The 15,355-nt window shown below is 44.3% G+C and overlaps 1 protein-coding gene and 1 long non-coding RNA gene across 10 annotated transcripts in view; one reads left to right on the forward strand and one right to left on the reverse strand.

Moving 5' to 3' along the window:
- Positions 1–15,355, forward strand: part of LOC147018344 (ras guanyl-releasing protein 3-like) — an 88,557-nt gene that overhangs the window by 71,658 nt on the left and 1,544 nt on the right. For all 5 annotated transcript variants that reach the window (XM_085897915.1, XM_085897914.1, XM_085897918.1 and 2 more), the window contains 2 exons: positions 3,320–3,427; positions 3,629–3,987. In XM_085897915.1, coding sequence (XP_085754041.1) covers positions 3,320–3,427; positions 3,629–3,987 — 467 coding nt within the window. The remainder of the gene's footprint in view (positions 1–3,319; positions 3,428–3,628; positions 3,988–15,355) is intronic.
- The window catches only part of LOC147018345 (uncharacterized), a 15,026-nt gene continuing 1,574 nt past the window's right edge, over positions 1,904–15,355 (reverse strand). For 4 of the 5 annotated variants that reach the window (XR_015062336.1, XR_015062334.1, XR_015062338.1 and 1 more), the window contains 2 exons: positions 4,137–4,252; positions 1,904–3,808 (listed from right to left, as the gene is read on the reverse strand). This is a non-coding gene — a long non-coding RNA (uncharacterized LOC147018345). Of the gene's footprint in view, positions 3,809–4,136; positions 4,253–14,252; positions 14,342–15,355 lie in introns of all 5 variants that reach the window. The other variant, XR_015062339.1, reaches the window with a different exon arrangement.

Raw genomic sequence — 15,355 nt, forward strand, 5'->3', positions numbered from 1 at the left:
ATGGTCGGGCTTCCTCAAAAGCTTCCACTCACTCAATTGTACCTATCGTGGCATTGTTTAATAATGCCCACGAACCATCGTCGCCTCCCAGCTTGTTATTCACTTTTCTCGACAACCGTTGATCTGATTGACTTCAAGCTTGGTGGGTATATTGATGGGGACCCGAGGAAGTGCAGTCAAAAAAAAAAAAAACTTTTTTTTAGTTATCAACTATTTTGAAAATCTTAACGCTCATGTTGAATACCATAGTTATTAAAATTTTGCTTATTCCAAAAATACAGTTTTTCTTCTGCTGCAATGATAGATGTGAACGTTTCGAACGGGCACAGCACTAGTCCTGTTAAATTTTAAAAGGACCATTAGATCACTCAATTAAATTTGCATGTGAATTGAAAGTGTGCAAAGAACCACCTGAGGTCATCCTTTTATTGGACACCGGTCCTTCCGAATTCCATATCCAGGGGATGAATGAAGTCATCGCCAGGCACTGAAGGAAGGGAGTATTCTGTTTTCTTGTTTGTTTGTCCAGGCAATATCTCAGCCATCCTTTGAGTTCGGAAGCTGAAATTTAGGGTCAAAAGTGAAGATATACTTTGGCAAAAACGGTATTTTTTTTAATTTATCAATTAATTGATTACTTATTATCGATTTATTAATTACTTATTTATTTTATTTCTCATCCTGGCAATATCTCAGGCACCTTTTGAGCCAGAAGCTGATATTTGGACAAGACAGTGACCAAGTGATTTGGCTACAAAGAGTATTTTTGATATATTGATTCATCAATTAATCGATTAATTATTTTCTTTCTTGCTTGTCCGGGCGATATCTCAGCTATCTTTTGAGTTTGGAAGATGTGCTTTGGCAAAAATAATGTTTTTTATTTTTTGATAAATCAATTAATTGATTAATTACTTAATTAATATCGATTTAATAATTACTTATTTATTTTATTTCTCATCCTGGCAATATATCGGGCATATTTTGAGCTTGGAGCATATTTGGACACAACAGTGAACAAGTGATTTGGCTATAAAGGATATTTTTGATTTATTAATTAATCGATTAATTTTTCATTTTTGATTAATTACTTAGTTTTCAAAGTTGTGCATTTGGATGAAACCGGTGGTGGTTTTGGAATGCTATTAGTCAAATGATTAAGAAATTAATTACGCCAAAATCTCCCTGGCAATGTCGCATGCTGGAGGATTTATGTTTGTTTGGTGTACTTTGAATGTACCTCCACTTGTTCTTGGCTTTTTCACCCAGTGGGTCCTCCGAGGTTTTGGGCTCGACCCTCTGTGGTGTTCATAAATAAATAAATCCCCAAAAGTTATATTTTATACCCCCATTAACCCTCTCCCATCTACTTGCAGAATACTTTGTTTCCTTCCCTCTTCTGTCCTCTCTCTCTCTCTCTCTCTCTCTCTCTCTCTCTCTCTCTCTCTCTCTCTCTCTCTCTCTCTCTCTCTCTCTGTCTCTGTCTCTGTCTCTGTCTCTGTCTCTCTCTGTCTCTCTCTGTCTCTCTCTGTCTCTCTCTGTCTCTCTCTGTCTCTCTCTGTCTGTCTGTCTCTGTCTGTCTCTCTGTCTCTCTGTCTCTCTCTCTGTCTCTCTCTCTGTCTGTCTCTGTCTCTCTGTTTGTCTGTCTCTCTGTCTCTGTCTGTGTCTCTGTGTCTCTGTGTCTCTGTGTCTCTGTCTCTCTCTCTCTCTCTCAGTATGTTGCCCTCTAACCCATGCCACCTTGCTCATACAAGAGCCTAGATTGTGTATAGAAGAAAAGAACCAACTAAGGCTTGGGTTTGATCCTTGGGTGTTCATTTGGGACTGTGTGCAGAATATGTCAGGTTTTTTGTTTTTTTTAACCAAAATTTTCATTTCATGGAAGAACAAGGTGACAGCGGGACAGTGTGAGCAGAGTTTTATTCTATGACATTCTTTCCATGCTCTATGGATATTTCAGTGGACACCTCCAAGATCCAACAGGGATCCTCCAAGATTAATAACTCAATCCCAGCAACAGTTTGTGGTTTAGTTGGATCTGTCAGTTTTCTTCAGCTGGGATCATCTTAAAGGCATTTGCACACATGCTACCCCTTTAGCTTCCATGAAATGAGGGTGTACCCTTCCTTCTCATACACGGCCACCATCTGTTTGTGGATTTTTAATTACTTTTTTTGTAGCTGGCACATTCTTTCCATAAAAAAGTTTAATGCACATCAATGCTCAAGTTTACTAAGATCCATCATGGTACAATGTAATGGATTTCTGGATTATACTCTGAAACAACAAACAATGTTTAAGATTAGTGAAACTTATGATATGTTCATGCATGTAAGCTTGTGCAAAACACTGCAGATCAACAGTGCCAACAAATACCTCAGTCCTAAAAAAAAAATGTTTAAATACTCCTCGCAAAGAAACTTATCATTGGTATCAGCATCATTTTGTGTACAGCACATAATCGTTGGTTCATGTGTCATCCCTGGGAGCACTGTTATGCCACTGATGCAATGCCCCCCCCCCCCACCCCTGTAGGTTAGAGCAGAAAATTTTGTCAGGGTGTCAACGATAGTTTGCTTCCTTTTCATGAAGGACACATGGCATCTTTAACATTCACATCACAACCTAATACAAGCAGATGGGACGTCTAGTTCAACGTCCATCCGAAGGACGGCACATACATTGAGGCCTTGGCCTGCAACCAGAATACCAGGATGACACTATATTTGGGCCAAGATGCAAACCCAAGCTAGCCAGCTCACACGCTCGTGTGCACACCCTTACAATATCCTACCAACCAAATACGGCTGTATGACTTTGCACATTTTGAATGTAGAGTGGAAACAACACTCGGTTAACTCTTTGGACTTCGATTATAATAATATATTTGGTGATGTGTCCTGCATTTCATTAATTAATTTGTATGCAGCCTATGGCTGCGAGGCTGCCTGATTCTCTGGGGGGCACACTTGTGCTGCTGGTGCAATGTCCCTGTTACCAGCCTGTTCGTACTCGTTTTGCTAACCTCGGAAGGATGACAGACTGAACGAACCATACTTGTTAATTCAACAGACCTACAGGTTGAACTTAAGACCTCAGCAAATCTTAACGGTTAAGCCAACACCAGGCCCTATTTAATCAATTATTTTTTGGCAAAACGCTTGTTGTATCAATGTGTACAGTGGAATATTTTATGATTAGTATTCAAACAAATGGGATATTTATTTTTCACTTCAGATGTACGAAATACAGCAGTTGCCTTTTATAATGTGATGGCTTTGGAGAGGTCCCACCCTCACAGTTAATATATATTCCACAGACTGTGGAGTTAACTGCCATCGCCAGTGCAAAGACCTGCTGGTCGTTGAGTGCACAAAGGAAAGTATCTACTTTGATGACTGCAGTTCTCCCTCCAGCCTATTTCCTGGTATTTCCCATGAAAATCGATTTTGGATGCAAATGAATGTCTTTTAAGTGGCCATGTATATATTATGTGCAAAGTGTTGGAATTTCGACGACCACGACCCCATTTCCTCCTCCTCCCAACCCACTCCCAACCCTGGCATACATGTAATAAATAGATGATCTCTTATGAAATCACATTTTAATTTGCTGCGTTTCTTTTCAGATGCACTCGGAGGTGTAAACAAACACAAGTGCCATGTTAAGCACAAGTGTGATTTGCCAGAAAGGTACCCTGCTGTCATGGTGGGTGGCAACCGAAGACTTTCAGTCAGATCAAAGCAAGGGGAAGACCAAGGGGCTGTTCCGAATGAACTCTCACAGCAAGAAGGCGGCTCACCTCACACTGCAGTTGGTGAAGGGATGGTAGGAAACAAGTTGAACATGTTACAGACCTCTTCCCAAGCCAAAAAGCATTTTCATACCTCGCATCAGGGAGATAGCTCACTGTTCATGAAACAACCGTGCCACCAAGAATGCGAATATCTAAAAGAATTCCTCAAGAAAAGACTAAATTCTGAACAGGTGAGTTCAAAAAAGAAAACTCGTATATGTATAAACATTGTGCTACACCCACAAGTTAAAAAGGAACTTTATCCCGAGAACACAAATGTCAGTTCAGCAATTATTTCAATCGCATATTGTTGCGTCCAGGGTCCGAGTTAAAACCCTACCTGGACGGATGGCAAAGCTTCTCCCTTGAAGGCTATAACCGAGACTCGGGGAGTAATGCACACGCATTAATGAGCATAATGGCGGAGAGGCGATCCACCCGGGAGGAGCACGGGGTCTGCACACAAACAGATCAAGGGGGTTTATCCAGAACCCACTACAATTACACAAATAGTTGCTTCAAAATAACCACATTTAATGCATAAATATTTACAAAGACGATAATGGAAAGGAAATGATAGCAATAATGAATAAATAAATAACCCTATGGTCGAGGCCTCGCACACCAGCCAATAACACAGACAAAGGATGACAAAATGAAAATACCCCCCACCCCCCGTCTTTTTAAGTAAACTGGTACTCAGCCTGGCCCAGGGCTGGTCCTCATCAAACTCGGAAGAGGAGAGCGCTTCCACCAGCACCTGAACACAAAGGCAAAATGGTGCCGTGACTTGTCACAAAGCTCACACGCACACAGTGGCGCTTCTATCGCAGCTTTCCACATGAAGGCTCCAACTGTGCATGCCTTCCTCTTTTTTTAAAGGTGCCACCTGCCTCGTTTGCGCGTTCTGCTGAACCAGACGGGAGCCTTCCACACTTCACACATGCAAAAATACACCTGTCTCTCCTGCGCCTTTGATCACTCCTTTTGCTCGCATCCCATCCAGTCGGAACCTCCTCAAAGAATGCAAGTGGAAATGTGGAACCTCCTCAAGTAATGCAATTTGTGGAGATGCAGGAATCTGCCATTGATGTCGAACCTCCTCTATGAATGCAAGTTGTTGACATGTTGGAATCTCCCATTGATGTGGAACCTCCTTGCTCTGCGCCAGCCAACCATCCTCTCTTTTTATCACTCTCTCTGTCCTGTGCCGCCGGGGCATGGCCTGCTCGCCTCCAAACCTGGGAAGGTTGGGCTTCTCCGGTTTGTTGTCGTTTCAGGTACTCGTTCCCGAGCTTTACGGCTTGGCTTGAAATATAAAAAAACATAGGGAAAATCACAGAGGGCAGTCATGTACCGGGGAACTTATTTTTACTCCCTAAGCTAATTAACCACACACCACCCCTCGTGCGATGACACGTAACGCTTAAACTCAGATCTCCTAACTTAATTCCATCGAGATGCTTCTACTCGTTCATGGACCATGCTGCACTATACAATGCTAACTTCCCTATTAAATCCTTACATCTACCCCCATAATTATATATATATATATATATATATATATATATATATATATATATATATATATATATATATATATATATATATATATATATATATATATATATATATATATTGTGTGTTTCACTTTACTGGCCACACCCTTTGACCCACGAGTCTCAAACTTGGCATGAAGTGTGTCCACACCCCAAAGATTGTTATGCTCTATGCCCAGTCCCACCCTTCCACCACGATCAGCATCTGCACATGCCCACAGCGAACTCCACATTTTGACTGAGTCCGGACAAAGAATTGGCAAAAGAAAGGAATACTGCAACGATTCACGATGAAATAGTTTGGCAATGTCAAAACATGTAAAATACATTGATTTGATTGTTTTGTTGCTTTATGTTGATTGGCTTTTATTGGTTATTGCAGTGCTCAACACTAACTTTTTTTGGGGGGGGGAGGGGGAAATCACGCCCTCAGAGCAATCATTTCAAAATTTGGGTTTTCCAGAAAAGTTTTTTTTTTGTATACATAGTCACGGCTCGTGAAAGAGCTCAGCTCACTTAATGAATCAGGATGTAACAGATCCCCTGCTTACAGGGGAATTCGTACATTGCGTTCATCCAAGCCCATCGCTCGGTGTACTGCAGTGAGAGCAGAGGGTGGTGGGCTCTTGACAGAGGAGTCCAAAGTGAAGGCCTACTGGGCCGGTGACTTTGAGTGGTTGTACCAGGCTGATCCACCAGCTGGCGAGTTGGACGTCAGGGGTGTTACAATCCCTGTTGCTGACCCGCCAATCAACTGTGGTCCACCTTCGCTTGTGGAAACAGGCTGCGGTGAACCGGTTGAAAACGGCAAAGCTCCTGGGATCTGTGGCATCCTTGCTGAACTTCTCAAGGCTGAGGGAAATGCTGCACTCGTGTCATTGAATGCAGTTCTGTGCACCCTAACCCGGTGCATTGAATGCACCCTAACAGGCATCATCCTAACTGACTGGAAGAGGAGCCTTGTTGTTCCTCTCTGGAAAGGGAAGGGTGATCGCCAAGACTGCAACAACTACCGAGGGGTGACGCTGCTCTGTCAGATGTGGTGGTACCATCTCTGACTTATTTCCAGTTGTTACTGGAGTTTGTCAGGGGTGTGTACTGGCCCCCACACTTTTCAGCACTTGTATGGACTGGATTCCAGGGAGGATGTTGGAAAGATCAAGCTGTGGTACATCATTTGGGAATGTCAAGATCTCTGACCTTGATTTTGCTGATGATGCAGTCATTTTTGTGGAGACTTTAGATATCCTTTTGGGGGCCCTCGAGGTGCTGAATGAGGAGTCTGAGCCACTGGGATTATGGGTTTTCTGGGTCAAAACTAAGATCCAGGCTTTCAATGACATCTGGGATGCTGCTGTCCTGTCTTTGCCTGTTTGTGGTGAGGATGTTGAAGCCGTGGAGAGATTCACTTACCTTGGCAGTGATATTCATGTCTCTGCCGGCTGTGAGTCAGAGGTCAATCGACATCTGGGTCGGGCCTGGGGAGTCATGGATTCACTGGATAATGGGGTGTGGCGCTGCCGGTACCTGTGCGGGAGGATGAAAGTCCAAGTCTTCAGGTCCTTGGTGCTTCCACTCTTACTCGATGGATGTGAGACTTGAACTCTGACCAAGGATCTGAGACGGAGACTTAATTCCTTTGGTACCAGGTCTCTTCAGAGAATCCTTGGCTATCGCTGGTTGGACTTTGTGTTCAACGAGCGGTTGCTGAGAGAGACTAAAATGAGATTTGTTACCTGCATAGTCCGTGAGCATCAGCTGCGGCTGTATGGACATGGGGCTCGTTTTCCTGACGCTGATCCTGCTCACAAGATTTTCTCAACGAGGGAGTCTCGTGAGTGGAGGGGGCCAATGGGCCGACCACGTGCCTCATGGTTGCAGCAGGTTGATCGGCATCTCAAGGAGATGGGGATGGGCCAGGCATCTGCCTGGGGGATGGCCAGACGGAAGCCCCTGGAGGACTGGAGGAAAGTGGACGCAGCGACGTGCTGCTCTGGCGCATGCTCCCATACCTGACCTGACCTGATGTCACAGACAAAAACAGAGAAGGAAACTCCAAGAAGGGAAAACTGGAAGGAGTAGAGATTTTGGTGGGGTTAACCAGGGAAGCAAAGATCATGGGTTTTGATTGACAACAATCGGAGATGTTGGTGAACAGCTGTCTTGAAGACCTGGAGGGAGGAATGAGATGGAAGGGGATGTGGAAGTTGATTGCACAGATGGGGAAAAGTGGAACAAATGAGTGGAGGTGAGATGCAATGATTTTTTTTTGTATACCTTGTCGGGGCTCGTGTGAGAGCTAACACACAACGCACAGCAAGGGAGGCATGAGACAAGAGGGGCGGGAGTAGGAAGGACAAAACAGTGGGGAACAGAGACATCAGGAGATCTGTGGAAGGGAGAGGGATTGGATGGGGAACATGGGGAATACAAGATGGACATTACAGGCACTTTCAGGAAGGAAAGCAGGGAATATGAAGGAGGTGGGCTTGGGTGGATTATCGGGGGTAGAAAAGATCGAGGATTTGGATGGGGGATGATAAGAGGTGGTGGTGAACAGCTGTTTTGAAAGCCTGGAGGGAAGAATGGGATTGAACAGAGTGAGGGAGTTTATTCTAAAGGTGGGAAAAAAAGAGGAATGAAAGAGTGAAGGTGAGCAGTGATTCGTGATTTTTGTCGTTTTACCAGAAGGGGGTTGTTTGCGGACATTGAGCGCCCTGCGGAAATGTGGTGGGGACGAATCGCAGAGAGAGCAGGGGGGCGAGGCTGGAGAGGAGTTGGTGGAAGACAGAAAGACCACCGATCAGCCTGCGGTAATTAGTGGGGCAGATAACAGCAATTTTTTTTAGAGGAATTGTGCAAATGATGATACAAACATCAAATTTGGCACATTTGTTCTCCAGGGGATTCTAATCAAATCTGCCTGATTGGCCATTTGAAAATCCAAGATGGCGGCCATTTTTCAAGATGGCCGCTAGGTTAGCCTCTCAAAGTTGACTTTTTGCTTCGAAGTATTTGTAGTTGTCCGATTTGCATGATCTTGGTGTGGATACCGATGTTTTCAAGCCTACTGGAGTGGATTTTCCTGCTTTTTAAAGCCCCCTGACACGCACTTTTTCTGATTTTGCACCACTTTAATGATTGTCATATGAAGCTCAGGCTTTTCTGCAACCGGGCCCATGCGAGTAAATGTTCAAAGTTATGCATACCATGTGAATGTTCCTCGAGCTGCTACTGTCCACATATGCAGCTGTAGAGTGCTGTGCAGGGGAGCCCTGACTGAAAGCACTTGCATCTCCAGTTGCAATTTTTCTTACAGGAACACTTGTTCAGTTCCTGACAGCTGGCTGCAATAGGGGGTTGTGTTGTCCAACATATCTGCCATGTCTCTCCTTTCTGTGTCCATCCCTATTCAGCGGGACTGCTCGTGTCTGGACTGGAGATGGTTGCCTGGCCCCAGATGATCCCAGCCTGATAGGCCGCACGCTTTGCATATTCTCTGAGGGCTGCCTGTGTTAGTGGAATTGAGTTGTATGGTCTCTGCTTGCGGGCAAAGAGATTCAGTCTTGCTCACTCCACACCAGTGGATGTGCTTGATCTGTCATACATGAGGACAACGAATCTCTCCAGCCTCTGCAGGTCAAGATCACGAATCAATATTGGATGCTGGCTGAGATTGGTGAATGTTTCAGAAACATCATCAAAGACGTTCCAAATCTGCCATGCAGTTTTCTTCCCTTTACCGCGGAAGGCAGACATGACGTCACATCCAGTGAACGCATGGAAGTATGGGATCCCTCGAGCTTTCTCAGACCCTATTGCAGAAACTACCTCATGGACTGGAATCAATTGTGCCTTGGCTCCTTCGCCAAAGGCAATCCACATGTTCTCAAGACCGAGTTCCTGTAAGGATGGCAGTTCAGATTTTGCTTCGACGAGTACGTCCGTGTCATTAGCCTTAATGATAATGGACTTGCTACCATCCGTCGTTGCATCCCTGGCGTGTACAAATATTCAAGTGTCAGCTTCTTCATGACAACATGGAGACAGCAGCAGTGACTTCCTTGTGTTGCTAATGGCATCTTCTCCTTTTGTGACAATGACTGTGCTTGTCGTCTGTGCTTCACACATCTTTTCCGCAAGGAAGTGAAACAGCTCAGTCTTGTTGCTGTCATCTTGAAGAAAGCTTCTCCAGTTACTTAGGGTCTTTCTGGTTCCTGTCACTCTTCCTCTGATTCTTTGCCCCCTTTTCGACCTTGCCCCGGACTTCAGACTTGACTTCTTGTACACATCAAACACTACGTCCACCCTCTCGTACCTGGCACCATAGGATTCCACCGTTGGGATGATGTCTTCTTTAGCATAGTCGTCAAATATTTTTGAAGTGCGTGGAGGTAGGGCATTGATAAGTGCTGAGCCATCAATGATGACTGCATCTCCCCTTGTTTCTCTGTCTGGAATGTTCACTTGCACTTCAAGAATTTCAGCCAGCTGTGACTTCTGACATGTATGAAGCTTGCTGCTATCACTGAGAGATGCAGGGTGTGACTGATTCTCATGCTTAAAGAATTCTTGCAAGTCACACTGCCTGTTCTGGCATGAGATGAACAGTGGTGAGAACAGCTGACAGTCATCTTTCAGGACTTTCTCCTTCGAACTTCCCCCAGCTTGCTCTTGTTTTAAGAAAGAAACAATGTTTTTCTTGATTGGATGATAGAAAGGACATTCACCTTCATTCTGTAGCCCCTCCATGAATGAATGGAACTGCTCTTTGTCCCGCTGGTGATGTGCAGCTACCATTTCGGCTCGAGTTGGGTCTGCAATGTTCTTCATGTCTAGTACCAGTAGGTGGCTGATTCTTTTTGGAACGGGTTGCCCATCTCCTGCATTACTGCAGAGAGTGCTTTCACCTTTTCAAAGAAAGATTTCTGGGCACTCAGTGTCTGCTCATGATGTCTGCTGTTGTTGATTGCATCTTTCATACCAGACATAGCCTGGTATCCAGCTACAAGACGACTCACTTCAGGTCCAGCGACCATCCACCTACGAAGTGCTGTTGGGTCTTCTGTCAACCCAATTGCTCCTCCGTCACCTTTGATGACTGCATTATTTTGCTCTAGGGCTTGGTCGATTGCCAGGGCAGAGAATTCTCTTCCAGACTTGTGGATAATGAAGTTCCCTTTGTGAAAATCCCTGGCCACATCTGGATGATGTTGCTCAAGTGACATCATATCTCGGAGTTTAACTTGGATCCATCGCGCATAGTTGACATTGCTATGTGTCTCTCTCTCTCTCTCTCTCTCTCTCTCTCTCTCTCTCTCTCTCTCTCTCTCTCTCTCTCTCTGTCTCTCTGTCTCTCTGTCTCTCTCTCTCTCTGTCTCTCTGTCTCTCTGTCTCTCTGTCTCCCTGTATCTCTCTCTCTCTGTCTCTCTCTCTCTCTCTCTCTGTGTCTGTGTCTCTCTCTGTCTGTGTCTCTCTCTGTCTGTCTCTCTATGTCTCTCTGTCTATGTCTCTCTGTCTCTGTCTCTCCTTCCGCATGCAATTGCTGAGCGGTTTTATATCGCCAAGTCCCGTCGGACCAGATGTACGTTTCATCGGCTTATAAACAGCCAGCTAACATTCCGAACGCTCTATGGCAGTCAATGTGAGGAAGGGACGCAACGAGCAGGTGACATTTAACAATGGGGACATTTATTTAAACACAGGCAATGCAATGAATGGGGGGGATGGGGAAAAAGACACGAGCAAAAACCTACAGCCGAGTTCTATGATGAAATGCAAAGCGAATGCAACATAGGCACTTAACAGTTTCCTGCTTATTAGACGGGCCCACAAACACTCGTATGCACACACACCCAAGAAATGGTGGCTGATGCCTTTAATAAGGACTTCAACTCAGAGGACAGATGAGCTGAAACCCAGAACCAATCTCAAACCTCTTCACCTCGTGTGGTCTTCAAGCTGTTCGGACCCGGGCTTCAGCGAGAGTGAGCTGGATCCAATCGCCGTGAGCCGCGATCCTTCCCGAGCTCCAGCGAATCCTCTCGCGCTTCCGAACACATGCTGGTGAGACGAGGCGCCAATCCTTCCCGTCGATGTGTCGCTTCCTCGAAGAACCACCTCCAAGGTGAGGCCAAGGAGTCGCACCAAGCCGGGAGTCAAGCGGAGAACAAAGAGCTCAGAGCCGAGCAACCAGCTCAACTCTCTTCCAATGAACAAAGCCCCTCACAACACGAACCGAGAGCAAGAAGCAACTACCAGCAGCTCGAGCAGAGCAACCAGCTCAATTCTCTTTTGATGAACAAAGAAAACCGAGCCAAGCAGAACCCAAAGGCCTGCTGAAAAGCCTCAGCCATTGCCAAGCATTATCCGAAGGCCTGCTAAAAAGCCAAGCCGAAGCAAAAAGCCTCAACCCTCGCCAAGCAGAACCCGAAGGCCTGCTAAAAAGCCTCAACCCCAACCCGAGTCCAAAAGCCAGTCCAAACACAAATTAGAACATCTGTGCCAATTTTCGTGCTTATCACCCAAAATGCACAATTGGTCTGTTATGTGGCACCATTCTGCAGCATGACCAAGCAGAGGCCATGCTCACAAAAAGCCAGCCCGAACACAGCAGAGGATCTCTTCTTTATTCTTATCTGTCCCCTCCCCCGCTCCGGCATGACTCATGCCCTCGTGCTCCATCCCCGCTCAACTTCGGGTGGGAGGGAGTTGTTTATATCCTGTGATTCAGGATGGGAGGGCTCTTCTTCCTCTTCGCAGAAGAGGGGGAGGGGTGTCTTTCTTTGTGTTGTGATCGCTCCCCAACTATTAAATGAAATCACAGCGCATCCAATCGATTTCTGCCCATAAAACAATGGAAGGTGAGCTTTCTATGGAACATGCACTTATCGACATATCTGAGCGAAAGGAACCTGAATGTTGTGTGCGATCGAATTCCGAATTCATAACAATATATACGCACTCACACAATATATATGCACATACATGATATTGTATGATATCCACAATATATTATAGGATGCACACGTGATAGACGTGGGTGAGATATGATATACATGCACGATACACACATGCTATTACATAATGCATGATACACACATGCTATTACATGATACATGCATGATACACACATGCTATTTCATGACACATGATACACAATGATGCATGATACACACACACGCATGCTATTACATGATACATGTGATACACGCGTGATACACACGCTATTACATGATACACACATACATGCATGATACACACATGCTATTTCATGGTAGTCACATGATACAAGCATGATACACACATGTTATTACATGATACACGCATGATACACGTGCTATTGTATGATACACATGTCATTACATGGCACTCACATGAAACACATGATACATGCATGATGCACATGCTATTGCATGATACACACATGATGCATGTATGATGCACGTGCTATTGTTTGATACACGCATGATACACATGCTATTACATGATACACGCATGATACACATGTTATTACATGGTACTCACATGATGCATGCATGACACGCATGATACACGTCATTGCATGGCACTCACATGAAACACATGATGCATGCATGATGCACAAGCTATTGCATGATACACACATGATGCATGCATGATACACATGCCATTACATGTTACTCACGTGATACACACATGATGCATGCATGATACATGTATGATACACACATGATACATGTATGATACACGTCATTACATGGTGCTCACATGAAACACATGATACATGCATGGCGCACATGCTACTGCATGATACTCACGTGATACACGCATGACGCACGTGCTATTGCATGATACACACATGATAGTCATTACATGGTACTCACATGAAACACATGATACACATGTCATTACATGGTACTCACATGAAACACATGATACATGCATGGTGCACATGCCATTGCATGATACACACATGCTATTACATGATACTCACATGATACACGTGCTTTTACATGATACACGCATGATGCACATGCTATTGCATGAAACATGCATGATACACATATGCTATTACATGATACTCACATGATACACATGCTATTACATGATACATGCGTGATACACGTGCTATTACATGATGCATGCATGGTACACGCACGGTACACACATGCTATTACATGATACACACATGATGCATGCATGGTACACGCACGCTATTGTATGATACTCACATGATGCATGCATGATACACACATGCTATTACATGATACATGCGTGACACACGCATGCTACACATGCTATTACATGATACACACATGATACATGCATGGTATACGCATGCAATTACATGATACTCACATGATGCATGCATGATAAACATGCACACATGCTATTACATGATACTCACATGGTAAACGCATGATACACACATGCTATTACATGATACATGCATGCACATGCTATTTCATGATACTCACATGCTATTGCATGATATTCACATAATACACACATCCTATTACATGATACATGCATGCACACATGCTATTTCATGATACTCACATGCTATTACATGATACTCACATGAAACACATGATACATGCATGATGCACATGCTATTGCATGATACACACATGCTATTACATGATACACACATGCTATTACATGATACATGCGTGATATACACTTGCTGTGCATGATGCACATGCTATTGTATGATACACGCATGATACACGTACAGTGACACAGAGGGAAAACGAAATGGGGATAGGAACAGCACCAACACAGCACTCACAGCTGCACACACGGAGCCGCCATGACGCCACGCCCACGACCAGCAGGGGGCGAGACAGAGACAGAGAGACAGACAGAGACATATAGAGATCCCCCAGTCTCTCTGCTTCCAGCCAAAAACTAACCCAAATGTCAGAGCCCTCTGCAGATGATACTGTGGAAGTCATCTCTGCTGCCAAAGGTCCCAAGTCCCCCATGATCTGGGTTCATGCATCTCATCCACAAGAGAGAAAGAACATCCTGGTGCATCATCAGTCATGTTTCTCCCCATGATCAACATGGACCCAAATAATCTGCCCTGCATTTACTCAACGTTAAAGTTTATATATCCCATCCAAAACATAACCAACTACAATGGGCACTCGGTAGAGCGCATACCTTCGCCGCCGCAACTTTTTTCCGGGCACATTTGAAAAATGTCATTTTAAAACATCCATGACGTCACAACTGTCAGTCCGATTGACGTCAAATTTGGTGTGTAACCTCCTTGAAGGCAGTCCAACAAAATGGAATGATAAACACTGAAAAATTAAAAAGTTGAAAAATGACGTCATCTTTTGACGTCATTTTGACGCACTTCTGGGGAAGTCACGTCCAATCGGGGACTACCATTCTGAAAGCTCGTAGTTCACTGAACGTTTTAACGTTGGTTTCATGTCAATAGCTCTATTAGATCTGAAGCTATGCCTACAAGTATATTTTGACCTTGAGTGTGACCTTGACTACAGAGTTAATTGGCAAAACCTGTACATCAATAAACAGATATTTTGGTACTGATCCTAATGCCTGGATTTGGGAGACTTTGCTTTATAAATTATATAGATATTTGAATGTAAAATATCAGGACATTTTAGCCACAATTGAAAAACGTCATGTTCAAACGTCAATGACGTCATAACGGTCAGTCTGATCGAAGTCAAATTTGGTGTGTGACGTCCTTAAGGTAAGTCCTACAAAACGGTATGATCAAAACTGATGAGATCGAAAATTGAAAATTTACGTCATCTTGTGACGTCATTGAGACGCACTTCCGATGACGTTACGTCAAATCCGACACTACATATCCGAAACGCATCTCGTCATGGAACAATATGGCGGTGGTTGCATGTCGATAGCTGTATTATGAAGGAAGTTATGCTCAAAAGAGTGTTTTTGACCTATTCATGACCTTGACCTTTGACCCGATCGCTCCCAAAATATAAGCAAATCGTCCTTGGATACTCACGAA

This window comes from Eptatretus burgeri, chromosome 10 (genome assembly GCF_056783735.1).
Source record: "Eptatretus burgeri isolate ZD-2024b chromosome 10, Ebu_testis_v1, whole genome shotgun sequence".
NCBI classification, from domain to species: Eukaryota; Metazoa; Chordata; class Myxini; order Myxiniformes; family Myxinidae; genus Eptatretus; species Eptatretus burgeri.